Here is a 15,038-nt window from a genome sequence, read left to right on the forward strand (position 1 = left end):
TTACACAGATTCTGTCGGTGAATCGATCAAAGAATCACAGCTCAAAGCCCCATGCGTGACATGATACAAAAACGGAACCAACAGCGTCCCAGTTCTTGTGTGTAGTGGCCTTCATTTTCTTCTTCTTCTTCTAATGGGATTCCGGCAGGCTGTACACTGGGGACGGCCTTCATTTTTTTGTTTTTGATCCTACTTATTTTCGTCCTGTGGATGGTGTATCACACCGGATGACGGCATTACTTTTTCCCAGATGTACATGAACGCACCATGCATGTGTGCTCACTCCGCCGTGAATACTAGCTCGCTGGTATCACACGAAATTACATCGGTGCGTCATTAATCATCACAGCAAGGTAGTGTACATGGTGTTCTTCCTTTTCAGATACAATCATACAGAATGTTTGTACGATCAATTGTTATATATGTGGATTATTTTCCGGACTGCATCGTAGGAGTTACATTTGAGACTTCAAGATTTGCTGTTGATTAGCATGGTAGCCGCATTAACATTAGCTTCCTTTGAATTAGACAGTAACCCAAAGCTATCTATGTATAGTCTTTAGCTGGGTTTTTCGAACATTTCCTCGCCATAATAGCACATACTCACTGAATGAAGAGAATCAACTTGGCAATGTAACGCAGTTGTTTTCTAAAATGGATTCGTGACTCCGGTGTAGTTGCTAGCATGCTAGCTGGCATGTTTGAATGGAGGAGAGGAGTCCATTGTGTGTGCGGGCGCTTCTCTCCGCCGGGGGACACCGGTCGGCTTTTACTTAGCCGGTCTTGTTGCAATATTTACTTTAGACTGGCCTCTTATGTCAATCGATCTTAAAAGAGTGTTTAAACAGTGTTATAAGTTATTTATACGTTAGTCTTAGTCTCCTGGAAATTGTTCATATTATCTGAACCACGACTGCGGCCTCTGCTAACATTAGCCAAACGACCAAGGAAGCATGATGCTAACTAAGCTAATATTGAAGACAGCTGATTGGCTTCTCTACAGTCGCAGCGCTTTCCCGGTTCATTTGCCAGCACTGGAATGAATTGCTCACTTTTCGGATTAATCTTTTTCATAGAAATGAACAACTTCGTAACCATATTCAAATTCGGACCGACTTTGGCTTGAGAACAGTCAGTCACTCTGATTTTCTTGCTTTTCTCACAGATGGCAGAGACAGACGTTGATAATGAACTTCTCGACTATGAGGAAGACGAAGAACCTCAAGGAGCCCCCGAGAGTGGGACCTCAACCAACAAGAAAGATGTGAAGGGGTCCTACGTATCTATCCACAGCTCTGGCTTCAGAGACTTCCTCCTGAAGCCTGAACTGCTCCGTGCCATAGTAGACTGTGGTTTTGAACATCCATCAGAAGGTGAGTAACACCTCCTTAGAACTTGTAATACATCTTATTATATCCTGACCAGTAAACTATTTCACATGCTTTGAAAATAAATAAATAATTGGTTTAGCAGTAATTTACTTTTTATTTTATTCACAGTTCAGCATGAGTGTATTCCCCAAGCTATCCTGGGCATGGACATCCTGTGTCAGGCCAAGTCTGGTATGGGAAAGACAGCCGTGTTTGTACTGGCCACCCTGCAGCAGATAGAGCCTGTGGACGGTCAGGTAAGTTGGAAATTATTTGTATTAGCTTGTCCTTAGAGCATCAGAGTCTTTATTTCTCTCCTTGTTGCATAAACTCTACAGGTGTTCTAACAATGGTATGGATTTTTTAAAATATTTTTTATTTTATCTTACAACATCTGATAGACTTTTTTTAATGACAGGTGTCAATTCTGTGCTCAATTCTTAGACCAGAAGGAGTTGAGAGCAACTTTTCTGATACAAAAGTTTAGCTTTAACTCATACTAAAGCCCGCTACGGTGGCCCTGTAGTGCAAAAAAAACAAAAACAACGGCAAATCAGAAAACACAATGGCAATTCAAAAAACACTACGGCAACTCAGGAAACACTACAACATTAACCAAACCGGAAGAGGTAGGTACCCTAGGGGACATGACACATCGCTGATCTTCCGGTTTTGTTAATGCCGTAGTGTTTTCTGATTTGCTGTTGTGATTTGCAATACAGGGCCACCGTACTTTTCAGACTTGGATCAGGAGATGCATAAAAGATGCATGATGGGAAGAGTTAGTCTAATTACCTGGTTAGACAGGTTGCAGCAGCAGTGTCATTAATTTCCATGTTGTGTGTCGGTTGACTATTTTTGAAACATTTCACCTTATAGTAACCTTTGTAGAAGAGATACTGCTCAGTGTATGTGAAGCCTCATGCTCCCAGAACTGTGATCACAAGCAATTGAAGCCTTATTTAGCTTAAAATCTTTTATCTTTCTATTTGTCTTTTTTATGCCAGGTAAGAAATATCTGAAACAAGTAGACATGTTTTTAAGTGTTGTTTGATGGAAATGCAGTATTCCCATAGATGTCTGTGTCTTCGTAGACATCTCAATCTTTGTAATGCACGTTCTTTGCTGTGCCACGGACGCAGGTGTAGTGATATGGCTAGCCTTGTTGGGTATTTCACAGGTTCTTTCCCATGTCTGGCCTTGTTGCCTTATTTCTCACATCCTTCGCCATGTCTGACCTTGTTTACCAGGCTGAATGCCCCTCATGTTATCATGATCTTATGGGATAGATATCACGGCAGAAGAATGGTCTAACAGAACTGACTTTGCAATGCACTGCACTGTCCTGCCTGTGTACTGTTAATTCACTTCTCCTTGATCAAGTTCTACATGAACTAGACATTTTTCTGATATAGTAGGTAAAGTTGACACGTCTAGTAGAATATCCAGGGGCATAAGTGTAAGGGACTAATATCTTCATTCCCTTTGTTCCAGGTGTCTGTGCTTGTGATGTGCCACACGCGAGAGTTGGCCTTCCAGATCAGCAAAGAGTACGAGCGTTTTTCCAAGTACATGCCCACAGTCAAGGTGTCCGTGTTCTTCGGCGGCATGGCTATCAAGAAGGACGAGGAAGTCCTGAAGAAGAACTGCCCTCACATTGTTGTTGGGACTCCAGGACGTACCCTGGCCCTCATCCGTAACAAGACCCTCAATGTGAAGAACATCAAACACTTTGTGCTGGATGAGTGTGATAAGATGCTGGAGCAGCTAGGTGAGGATAATAAACACTCGTGTTTTAAAGCAGACTGATGAGAAATAGATAGATAAACAGCTGTCAATGTGATATATATATATATATACATATATATATATATATATATATATATATATATATATATATATATATATATATATATATATAGAAATTGGATGATTTGTGCTTGACTATCTAATTTGGTACAGTGCAAGTGTGAAGTATAATAAATAACCAGATATTTATAAGTATTTAGTAATTTATTTATTTTATTTGTACTTAAAAAGTGAAATTATTTTTGTTTTTTTCCTGACAGACATGAGGGGTGATGTCCAGGAAATCTTCAAGGTGACACCCCATGAGAAACAGGTGATGATGTTCAGTGCAACGCTAAGCAAAGACATCCGCCCCGTCTGCCGCAAGTTCATGCAGGATGTAAGTTGTCTTCAAGATTTACTGCTACTTCAGATTGAAATGATTGATCTCGTCTGACCTATTTTACCCGCATTCAACAGGACAAATGGTATGTTTTTTGCCTTATCGCCCACCCCTAATCTTGTATCTTTTATTGACCAATGTTCTAATCAGTTGAACAATATCATGTAGTTCAGTGCTAGTTGAAAAGTCCCTTTTAGCTTTGCCCACTTGTGGCTGTCAGTGTCATAAGTGGCCATATCAGAGGGGCAGAGTGAACCTCCTTGGCAGATTTGGCTAGGTCAGAACAGTCAGTCCTCCTGACTATGCTGCAGTCAAGGAGAACAGGTTATGGGATGCATTTGTGACAATTAAGTTCAGATATTTTAGACTGTTGTAGAGCTCAGAAAGAGAAAAAATGTAACCATGAGGAACATCAAACTCAAGTCTGGCTGTTCTTGATATCAGACTAATGTATGGTTCCTCTTCTGTGTAGCCCATGGAAGTGTTTGTAGATGATGAGACCAAGCTGACCCTTCACGGCCTGCAGCAGTATTACAGCAAGTTGAAGGACAGTGAGAAGAACCGAAAGCTCTTTGATCTGCTCGATGTGCTCGAGTTCAACCAGGTACAACTTTCACTCTCTTTTTATGAGATACTGAATCTGATTCAGCTGTGTGCATATGTACTACATATTTGAATAAAAATACTAATTTTACACCGATTAACTTGTTTTCTGCAAAGGGAATGAACTTGCATCTATTACTGCATGTTTGCATCTCCTGTACGTTTTGAAAAAATCTTTGCAATTATTTTCTTTTGGTTCCTGTAGGTGGTGATTTTTGTGAAGTCAGTGCAGCGCTGCGTGGCTCTGTCCCAGCTGCTGGTGGAGCAGAACTTTCCTGCCATCGCCATCCACAGGGGAATGGCCCAGGAGGAGCGGTATGAGCGACTGTGTTCATTTTGCTGACAAGTCTAGTCTTTCTTTTCATATATTTAAACTTGAGAACGCTTTCCATTTTTCAACAACTTTGAGAAAATGTTGAAGAACAGCCCAGTAATAATCGTAATATGCAATTATAAAGTCTAACTTCTGATAAATAGGGAGGAATTCACTAGCAGATTTGTTTGTGACTGTCTCTGTTTATGTAAGTACATTGTGTTCCTTATTAGCATTACCTCGATTCTACCTCTTCATGTGACCTTTTTCCCTACTCCACTTCCAGGTTATCTCGCTACCAGCAGTTTAAAGACTTTCAGCGGCGAATCCTGGTTGCAACCAACCTGTTTGGCCGAGGAATGGACATTGAGCGAGTCAACATCGTCTTCAACTACGACATGCCAGAGGATTCTGACACATACCTCCACAGAGTGAGTTCAGCTTTAATGACATCTGATGTTTGAAGCATCAGATATCTTTTTGTGTTTTTATTTGCTAAACAAAAATCACATACCACAAAACCTCCGATTTGTGAATATATTATGTCTGTAATAAGGCTTTGGAACCTGTTCTTCTATCAAGGTTGTTTGGTCAATATTTTTAATCCAGGACATTTTTAATAAAAAATAAGAAACTAGAAAATAATAGTAAGGGAGAATCTGCACTCAAAGCGTTTAAGGATTTGATTATACGCCCTCTCTTGCTAGACTGTTTGTCATCGGGGCAGTGTCTCTAATTGATTACTCTGTTTCAGGTGGCCCGTGCTGGCAGGTTTGGGACCAAAGGCCTGGCTATTACCTTTGTATCAGATGAGACCGACGCCAAGACCTTGAATGAGGTCCAAGACCGCTTCGAGGTCAATGTGGCAGAGCTACCAGATGAGATTGATATCTCCTCCTACAGTAAGTGCTGTCGTCTCTCTCAGGCTTTCCTTAAGGACATTAAGATATTAGTGCACTTATCCGGATGAATGGTTATTTTCTTACCAAATACCTGAACATGTTTAATTTATTTCAAGCAGCGTTCAGGAAGCACCAATTATTAATTTAAATGTTTGGAGAATTTAAAATGACTGCTGAACATGTTAAAGGAGTTTTCAAAACTCACTAATGCTTAATATCTTTTTGTCATTAACAGATAATACCTACATAAATTATGTCCCATTGAAAATTCCTCAAAGTATGTCAGTTATCCTTGTGTATATTAAACATTACACACTTTAAAAATGACAAAAAACAAAGTCAGGACTCAAATCAAGTTTTCAGCTCCTGGGAAATTAGCTCACCTCTGTGGTAATCAGGGAAGTAAGCGGTTTACAGGCATACACTTCCCAGATCTCAATCGTTTTTGATAGAATGCACCATCAAACTCATGTAAGGCTGCACGGTTCAACTGGACCATATGTCTGTTGTGGTGGATTAAAACATCTCCTTAACCACATCTACAAAATACTGGCAACTGAGTTGCACACACCAGGGGTTGATAGTTCTAAGCATGTGGATAAACCCAGGCTTTTCCACCTTGTATATGGGCACTATATCTCCAGCAAAACTCAGCGCGACTGCATCAGTTTTAGCATTCCACTGTGTCCCTTTCTTGTCGTATGCAATGGGAACATGATTCTCTTTGTGTTGGCTTCTTTTTAGTGGGTGTTTGTTGGCTGTCGCGGTCTTGTGCAGCTGTAGTGAGATGCATTTATTTCTCCTACTGGGCTGCATGCCTCTGTTGAAGATGTTAAAATAAACTGGTGATGCTGTTGCCTTTGATGCAACATCCTCTCAACAAACTTTGCAGCCGACTGGTTTGTTCGAGATCTGATGCAGCATAACCAAACCAGTTTCGAACGACTGACAAGACTATGGCACTGCCTTTTTTGGGAACAAACTATTCAGTAATGCAGGCAGCCATGTTGTTGCTGTGCATCTGTAGGAGGTAACATTATGGGGAGTATGCGGACATCTGGAGCCCGAGGGGAGTGGCAGAGAAAATCTTGATATTAATTTTTCAAAATCATCATAAACCACAGAAACAAATTAATTGATTTGTCCCCCATGTCTATTTTTTTTGGCTGGGTCCCTTTTAGCTTTGCCCACCTGTGGCTGTCAGTGCCAGGGTCATATGTAGGCATATCAGAGTGATCCCCTTTAGCAAATTTGCATCAGTCAGGACTAGGGATGTACATTTTAAGTATTTTCCGTGATTGATTTTTGGAAATGTTAACTATCAATTATCGATTAATCAATAAAAAAATATATAAATTATCCTTATGTTAAAAACAAGGCCAAATACGTTTTTTTCCACCAAAATTATATTTTCTACAACAACAAAATGCATATAACTGATGGTATTGAATACGGGTACATGTTTAACACTGATATCAACGATCAGGCTCATAAAAATATTCTCTGCGGACACAGTCTTATAATGTGAAGGCTCATAATACTAACAGAAACGTAAATCAGACCCACAGTGTACAGTTTTCTGCCTACTCGTTCTTATTGAGAAAAATAAACATGTATTCGGGTCATAATCAGTCCAGCGTCAGAAAAGCCTGGACAGCTCTGATGTTGCTGGTCTGCAAATAAAGTGTAGTAGCAATTCCCACCAGTCTGTTGGATTTGTATCTAAAAGTGGGGACATGTCCTGTTTTAAAGTTGTCAACCTTCGTGTCGGTGTTGGCAGCAGTTGCGTATTGATCCTCTTTAAAAAGCGGAGACCTGGCGTACAGCCGCAGCCGCCAGCTGAGCGTCTCCGCTGTGGGCAACACCTTTAACAGCTGATTCACATTGAAACATGCTTTAAACTTAAAACACCTCCCTGATAGCTGAATGTAATATGAGACCACTTGTTGTCCGTTCCACGTGACGGAAAATTAAAGAACAAAAATGCGTTTTTCGAGTAATGTCTTAACAATCAATTAATCGATAATCGATTAATTGTGTGCATCCCTAGACAGGACAATCAGTTCTCCTGGCTCTGCTGCAGACAGTATAATAGCAAAGCATTACTATGCAAAAACACTGGTCAATGACACATTCTTAACAATTTCTACTATGAGCACATCACAACCTTTTTTGCTTCTTCTCATTTCTTAAAACTCTCTTTCTTTGCAGTTGAACAGTCCAGATGAGCCTGAAGTTTCTCTCCAAGGAAGATTGTGTTTGACCCTCTGTGTTGCTGTATTTCAGTGGAAGAAAAAAACCTTCAACATTTACATTAAAGTACTCCCCCATCCATTAATGTTGACTGGCTGAAAATGATAAACATTTTTTATTTTATCACATCTTTGCGGGTTGCTTGTTTTAGTGCTTTCCTTGTTAAAACCATGAATCAGTTGTTTTGGTTGAAGAAATAAACTTTTTATACCTTATTGAATTATACTTGATTTATTTTTGCATTTATTAACATTTAAGTGCATCAAAAGTTGCATTGTATTTACAGTTAAACATCATCAATATAAAAAAACATGTGACTGTTGACTGTAGTTGATTTTCTTCACAAGCAGAGGGCGCTAGCTTCATGATTAAGGGGCATATCCACTTTTTGGCAAACAGATGTCTGCTTTGAACTGGCTGCCAAGGTACCACTAAAAGCTGTGTCAAAATAAAACTTCATGAAACATGAGCTCAGCAGCCTGTTTTATAACATGTATGGACACAAATCTTTTGACAGTCAATGTGTCTTAATCCACAGGAGTGTATACACTTGAAAAATAGAAACTTGGATTCAAATAACAGACAGTATACAATGTGATCCAAAATAAATTTGCTCATACAGGTTTAAGTTTTTTGAATTTGACTGCATTATATGAACAAACCAGAAATTATTTGGCCATGGTCCAGTCCTTACTGAGCAGTCAGAGTTCCAGAGAACACCTCTTATCACTCAATGGCCTGAGTTCCAGCTGAATTGTGCCATTCATTGCTGTGTGTTAATTTACTTTTAGTGGCTTGTGTCAGCCTGCCAAAAACACAATCAGTTTATACTGCTTGTCATAACAGGCTCATTTTAAAAAGTTGGAATAAAAAAAATCCTCTTGTCCACATTTTATTTAGTGGATGGTCAGATTTAACGCCTCCAAAAGTTGTTCTTTTGCTTGTCAAGGTGTTGTCACAGTGCTCTGTGGGATGTCGAGTCATCCACCAAACATACCACAAGTGTTGTGCATGTGCTGCTGCAGGTGAGGTGATTGTTGCGCACTGCAGTCATAGTTATACTTGCAGAGTTTCAGTGCTAAACAAAGTGCTTTGTTGCTCTTGTGGTGTCTCTCCTCAGGATGATCTGAGGGTCAAACAAAAACCCTCCACACCTGAACCAGCAATCAGTCCACAGTGGAGGAAGTCAAGGGGTGCTTCAGGGCTCTAATTTAGGGCCCATGTCTGTTTGAAGAGGGGCAGGCAAGTGTACAATCCACTCCTGTCACAAAGTAGTATAACAATAAGGTTGCCTTTGTGGTTGTCAATAAAACGGAGGCAGCTCTTCCTGCCTGCAGTCTGCCAGTCAGTTGAGTTCCTGTGGTTTTAACTAACTTGGAGCCAGATGAGAAAAATGCCTCCTTGTCTTGGAGCGTCTTCATCACGAAAGTTGACCCCATCTTAATAAAGTGAACACAAAGTCCATCTAAGTTCTAGTCAATGAACTTATGTGTGTCTCCATACATCCAGTGTTGCGGAGGAAGTGCTACTTCATTTAGGTGGCCACAGTCACTGCTGCACTTACACGATTGGATGAACATGGCCGACCTCTGGAAACGCTCACCATCTGGGCAGACAAATGTCACAGGTAGAGTGCGTGTGCGGCGTGGTGAGCAGCACCGTCCATCTGTACACACGCCGCAGTAGTTTGGCCTGTAAAGACGGGCACTCAAACACTCGCCATAGGAAAGGCGGATGGGCTCTGGGGCCTTCTGGGCTGGAGAGCATTTCCTCCCTTTCTGTGATTGGAGGATACAGTAAAAAGTTTAGCTTAACAGTACAGATGAGTGACATTCCTAATTGTTTGCAGAAGTAAATTTCACCAAAACAAGTCATGAGAATTTTAATTTTGAAGACAAAAAAATATTTATAGTATAACCATAGTAATAATAATGAGCTTTGGCCTTCATCTGCCATGTCCTCTAAAGTAAAAGCAAATTTAAGCGGCTTTGACTATAAAGTCATTAGTTTCACATTAAGGGGGCTGCACTTCAACTAGTTGTGCCAAAACAGGCAGTGAGAGAGGGATTATTTTTAGATTTAAGAGATTAATTTTAAGATTCAGCATTTATTAAACATTTGAGCGTGCTCCCCTATCAAACAGACCAACACCTATGACTAGTCTTGGCATTAGAGATTTTAACTCAGTGGAGCATTGAAAAGTCCTCTGAGTGTTTCTCCAACACAGAGGATTAATATAGACACACTGCTTCCCTGGACTCTGAGTACACAGACGGGGCCTAGCTATGGACAGTTGCTTGGCAGGAATGCCGGGGGTGGGGGACTATATTTAAAAAGGCGCCTGCCTGCCACCAAAACAAGGCTGTGTAAATCAGCACTGCCCAGTTCCCACTGGATGTGGAGCTTCCCTATAGTACCACTAAAATAATCTCTGTTCTTAAGCTCTGGATAAAGATGGCTTTGGCACTAAGAGCATATTTACTCAGAACAAGACCATCTAATTTTTTATTCTGTGCAGCATGGATTTGGCATTTCCAGGCTCTGCTTTTAGTTCAAAGAGGAAAACAAGCAAGCAGAGCAAAAATGATCTGTTATTGTTTTTTTTTTAACCAGACAGACCAAAGGTAAAATAATTCATGATTGCTAAGTGTTATCATGCGGTGTCAGGATTGCAATGTGAGAGATAAACTGTTGTGATAAGAAGTTATCTAGTCGGTTAGTTATTTTGATATTCAACCTCTGCTCTCTGTCTTGTCTGCTTCAGTTTAAGTCATTCTCCTTCACCTTGAATGGGACAGTGAGGCCGTCACATGGCCGAATGGTACAGATTCTGGTCTCTCTCCCCAGCTTGCACTGGGGGTTCTTGTTGGTGATTCTTGAGGATATGCCCATCCCACAGCTTCGGGAGCACTGGGACCACTCAGTAGTCTGGACTTGACACTTCTTCTCCTTCAGATTGTTCCACACTATGGAAGGATAACGGAGGGACAAAAAAGTGTTACTGCAGTTAGGCTAACAGCTTCAACTCGAGTGGTTGCAGTGGGATTTACATTATTGAAAAAAAAGACAAAAATCTGCATAACAACATTATGCTTGTATTTTTCAATTATTTAGTTTTAGTGGAATGGATGGAACTTGGAAAACACACATCTATCCCATAAGAATTACAAAAAAAAACTGTTGAAAACACTTCATCTAATTAACAAATTTGTTAATGAAAATAAAGATTTCCATGAGCCTCAGCTGTACTTTTTGTTTGGTGCCAGTGATAGCATGATAATGCACTTAAACGCTGCCAATATGTTTGTCACTACAAAACAAGTAATGGCAATCATATGTGAGTAAAAAAAAAAATTATACATATACAGCTAGAATTCTCACTTGAACCATGAACCATGGTAGTTTGCTTGACACAGCATTGAAGTCCAAGTCTTGCAGAGATAATGACAAACTTAAGATCTGGGACACTGAATTGAAAATGATGATATAACTTGATTTTATACATGTAAGATTTACCTGGTTTTATATTAGAGTAATTATTATGATGGTTTTAACTTCAATTAAGTTATACAAACAACAAAAGTAATAAATAAGACTGTAGTTTTTCAAAAGGCCTGTATTCTTCCTAAACTTATCTCATTCAGTAAAGTCGAGAACAAGCAAACAAAAATCTGAGTCTAATGTTATGATTGATACCACACATCCTCCTCTCAGTCTTTCTCTTTCTCTTACCTGGCAGGTGTTTGTAGCCATGTTCCCTCTCCCAGCCATCAGACTTGAAGTCTGTAAGCTTGTTGACCAGCTTGTTTTCAGGCTGCTGCGGGGCAGGATGGTGCTGAAGTCTGGGCAGGTGTTGTTGTGGTGGAGGCACCTGTAATAAGAAGAGAGTGTTGTTTGCCAGTGATTAATCTGAGCTGCAGTCATGTGTGTGATTTTCATAGAGGTGCTGACACCATGGCGCCCTGATTATGAGTCGGCTGCTTTACCCCTTTGTGCCTGCAGGAGTTTCTGTCTTGGTTTAAATCACTTGTTATACAGTATATAGTCTTTTGAGTCAGGTAGATTCTTGTTTGACAGAGTTTCCAAGATTTATGATTAATAGTCAAACACACATACATTTTCTCACAACTTTCAGAACATTTACTCATGAATAGCTCAGATAAGAGCTTTAGATAAATGAATTTAATCACAAGCTTGCAGAAATAAGCTAGAACAATAACAAGGAAATGATTTCAGTTTAGTCTTTTGACTTCAGATGATGCTGAAACAAATAGTTAACTTAACAACAGTGAACTTATCACATTAAAATAAGTTTGTTCTGAATCATTTATTTGCTTCCATTGTTTTCTAAAGTCAAAGCGTCAAATGTTCTCTGATCGTGGCATGTCTATTGTGATCTTATGACTTTTCTGTTAGTCTTGGTTAATTATTAACTAAATACTTTCAGTCATATGCTTGTTGGTTCAGAAAAAATAAGCAAACTGATATCATAATTGGCTTTAACAGATTTTAATCAGTATATTTAAAAAATAAACAAATATAATTAAGAGGTTATAACATGAAAGTTACTCTATTTTATTAAAAAGTATATTAAAAATGTTTCATATGCTACTCTGCTGTCCTTAAGGACTATTTCACACCAACCGCCTTTGTCAAGGGTGCACCTTTAAAGCTCTTGTGAGGAGTTCTTTATGTGATAGTTAAGCAACCTGATATTAGTGCTGATGCCTGTATATGACCTATAAAGGCAAACACGACCTTCAGCGACAAGATTGATAATCCCTTGATATTTATTATAACTGCTGGTAATCACTGCCACTGGGTAGGTGTGAGATGGAATGATTAAAAGCATCCTGCAAAAACAGCCTTTGTTCACATTTTCCCAGAGAAAGATTCACAGTGATAAATTTGATTGTTAAGAGAAACCAGGAGGAGTTTTATATTAATCAGAAAACACTGCTTACACATCTACAGACAAGATCAGTAAAGAGATTAGAGGTTGTGCTTTTTCCACAGGGGGTGCCAAAATCAATGCAAACCAAAAGTTCCTCACGGGAGCTTTAATGTTTGTCAGTCCCTCACTGAGACATCTCAGGAAACATACCTTGTACTTAGGTGGGAGCCTCCAGGTGCCCTTGTTGCAGTCCACACTGAAGCAGCATTGCCCAGGTACCCTGACTAGCCGCGGGTAGGGGCATGATGCAGAGGCCGGGGGCAACTTGTTGTTACAGAGAGGAGCACAACCGACAGCGCCGTCGATGCAGGTACACTGGTGCTTACAGCCGGCACGGAAGGTCTCACCATTCTGGAAGATCCTGCCACTGTACTCACAGGTGCGTCCCTCTGATTTAGCTAGAAAAGATACCAAAAACTCAGGTAAAACAAAACATCACTTTACTTGCAAACTGAGTGTAGTGAGCTGTACTGCAGGTTTGTCAAATGTACATAACGGCTGTTGTAACATCTTAACCTAAGGGCAACAGGGGTAAACCTGGCAACCAGCCATGATTTAAGGTATGGAAGATATGCATCCATCAGTTTCATTGGGACATGCTGTAAAGTTTTAAGATACCTATGAGTCAGTGTCTAATGGGGTTGATAAACTGTTTGATTGCCCTCCATTTAAGATTATAAGATCTCCTGACCAAAACACAAGAAATGACACATGAACAAAAAAAGAGATTTAAAGGTCCTTAGAAATAAAAAGACAGGAAATGTCAGACTCCTTGTCAGATAAGTATAGAAGAGGCAGCTATTCATAGTTTGTTAGGGCAGCACTGGCATAGTGCAAATGGTGGAGTGTATTTTTATCTGTGAAACCCCCCCTGTTGCCATCATAAAACATCTACTACTCATTAAAATACACCCTGTCTTGTTCCATGATGTGCAAGGTTTCATGTTGCTTTTTACTTCCCACCAAATTCACCATGAAAGGGATACCATGATAATATTGTCATGTGTTGTAATACTATTCCCTTGTTAAATTGATTCAAAAACAGGAAAAAGGTGCATATATGGACAAGGGCCTCTCTTTTCTAAGTGAAATTTCCTCCCTCCCTTCACATAGTCTTCCCTCCTCTCACCTCTACAGATGCCCCAGGCCACGCTCACATCATTGCCGTAATTACACTCCAGCCCTTTGTGGTGGTCGCAAGGCTTCGTGTGGCTACAGTCCTGGTTAAGCTGTCCTGCACACACCTTGCAGCACCCACATCCATCTGGCACAGTGCTAACTCCTGGGGGGCAAATCAGGGGCTCTGTGGGGCACTCACACACAGCTGGGCAGCGAGCAGACACCTGGAGGGAACAGAGAATGAGATATCATGTAACATTTTTACAGGTAAAAAAAGATAGAGACGAACCTTAGAGCCTAAAAGAGTTGGAAAAAAAATGCAGACACTGAATAGCTTTATGGCCTTGAGGGTGTTAAATCCATCATCTTGGGGGTTCAGTTCACTTCAACATAGTTCCATTTTTTCTACAAACAATAAAATGAGAACAAAAGATCTCTGCTACATTCATTTTTGATTCAGTATCCTCTCTTAGGCTCTCTTGAGTTTAGGACCATTTTTTAAAAATTATTCTGCAGCCAGAGCAGCACATTAAGTTAAGTCAGTGCTGGCCAGTCAGCCCTGAGTGTCTAGACAGATTCAGATTTGTACCCAGTCCCTTGCTGGCTCCTGATTTGAGTCATCTCCGGGCACTAGAGCCAACTTGTTTAAGTTTGTAGTATCAACATAATACTGTGCTTAAAAAGGAGACATGAACAGACATGCTGATGCCAGGAAGGATATCCACTCTCATTATTTAATAAGCAATACTGGAATTGTAATTCAACTTAAATGTTATTTACTAAACGTTGTATTTTATCCACTGTTTTGGATTTAAAGACCTGAAGTCAAAAGAGAAATCACTGCTGATCTGGTGTTTGCTTTATGAAGAATGAGTCTTTGATGATGAAACATGTCTGAAAGCTTTTGCAAACAGTATATTCAGTTTTGTTTACACCTAGGGATGTTTATGCCAGTCATAACCCTGGGGGCAAAGTTTAATCACATTTAAACGTCATTACCATGACAGATGACGCATTAAAACAATTTTAATGTTCAAAAAGGAATGATACAAAGAGACTTTTGGCTCACCCACCGCCACACGAGTCTCTGCCAGGAGAGAAACTTCTTACCTGTGTGATGACGGCTGTTGTCAGTATAGTCAGATAGACCAGATATGCCATGATATGTAAATGAAAAAGTAAAAAATAAACAGAAAAATATACAGATAGAATCTTCAAGATACAATCCAGGGAACGACTGTGAAATGTATAGTAGTTCCGCTGTGACTGTCTGCCTTTATTTCAGACCGGAGTCCTTGTTTTCCTACAGGGCATAGAGTCTAAACTCTTATTT

At 40.0% G+C, this 15,038-nt stretch overlaps 2 protein-coding genes across 3 annotated transcripts; one reads left to right on the forward strand and one right to left on the reverse strand.

Moving 5' to 3' along the window:
- Window positions 1-218: 218 nt before the first annotated feature.
- Window positions 219-7,717, forward strand: LOC117815520 (ATP-dependent RNA helicase DDX39A). Of its 2 annotated transcripts, none has more exons than XM_034687282.1 (10): window positions 219-353; window positions 1,166-1,373; window positions 1,500-1,627; window positions 2,865-3,141; window positions 3,440-3,558; window positions 4,034-4,165; window positions 4,370-4,479; window positions 4,764-4,908; window positions 5,232-5,379; window positions 7,591-7,717. In XM_034687282.1, the coding sequence occupies exons 2-10, from the start codon at window positions 1,166-1,168 to the stop codon at window positions 7,605-7,607; spliced, it is 1,284 nt and encodes a 427-aa protein (XP_034543173.1). In that variant the 5' UTR covers window positions 219-353; the 3' UTR covers window positions 7,608-7,717. The 2 variants fall into 2 exon arrangements, with proteins under 2 accessions (XP_034543173.1, XP_034543172.1); XM_034687281.1 differs by lacking the exon at window positions 219-353 and adding an exon at window positions 472-494.
- si:ch211-106h11.3 (CCN family member 1) lies at window positions 7,597-15,038 on the reverse strand. The gene is made up of 6 exons (XM_034687283.1): window positions 14,816-15,038; window positions 13,716-13,929; window positions 12,737-12,984; window positions 11,365-11,503; window positions 10,417-10,598; window positions 7,597-9,410 (listed from the first exon to the last, which is right to left on the reverse strand). Exons 1-6 carry the CDS (start codon window positions 14,864-14,866, stop codon window positions 9,105-9,107), a joined length of 1,140 nt encoding a protein of 379 aa, XP_034543174.1. The 5' UTR covers window positions 14,867-15,038; the 3' UTR covers window positions 7,597-9,104.

Source organism: Notolabrus celidotus, chromosome 7, assembly GCF_009762535.1.
Source record: "Notolabrus celidotus isolate fNotCel1 chromosome 7, fNotCel1.pri, whole genome shotgun sequence".
Lineage (NCBI taxonomy): Eukaryota > Metazoa > Chordata > Actinopteri > Labriformes > Labridae > Notolabrus > Notolabrus celidotus.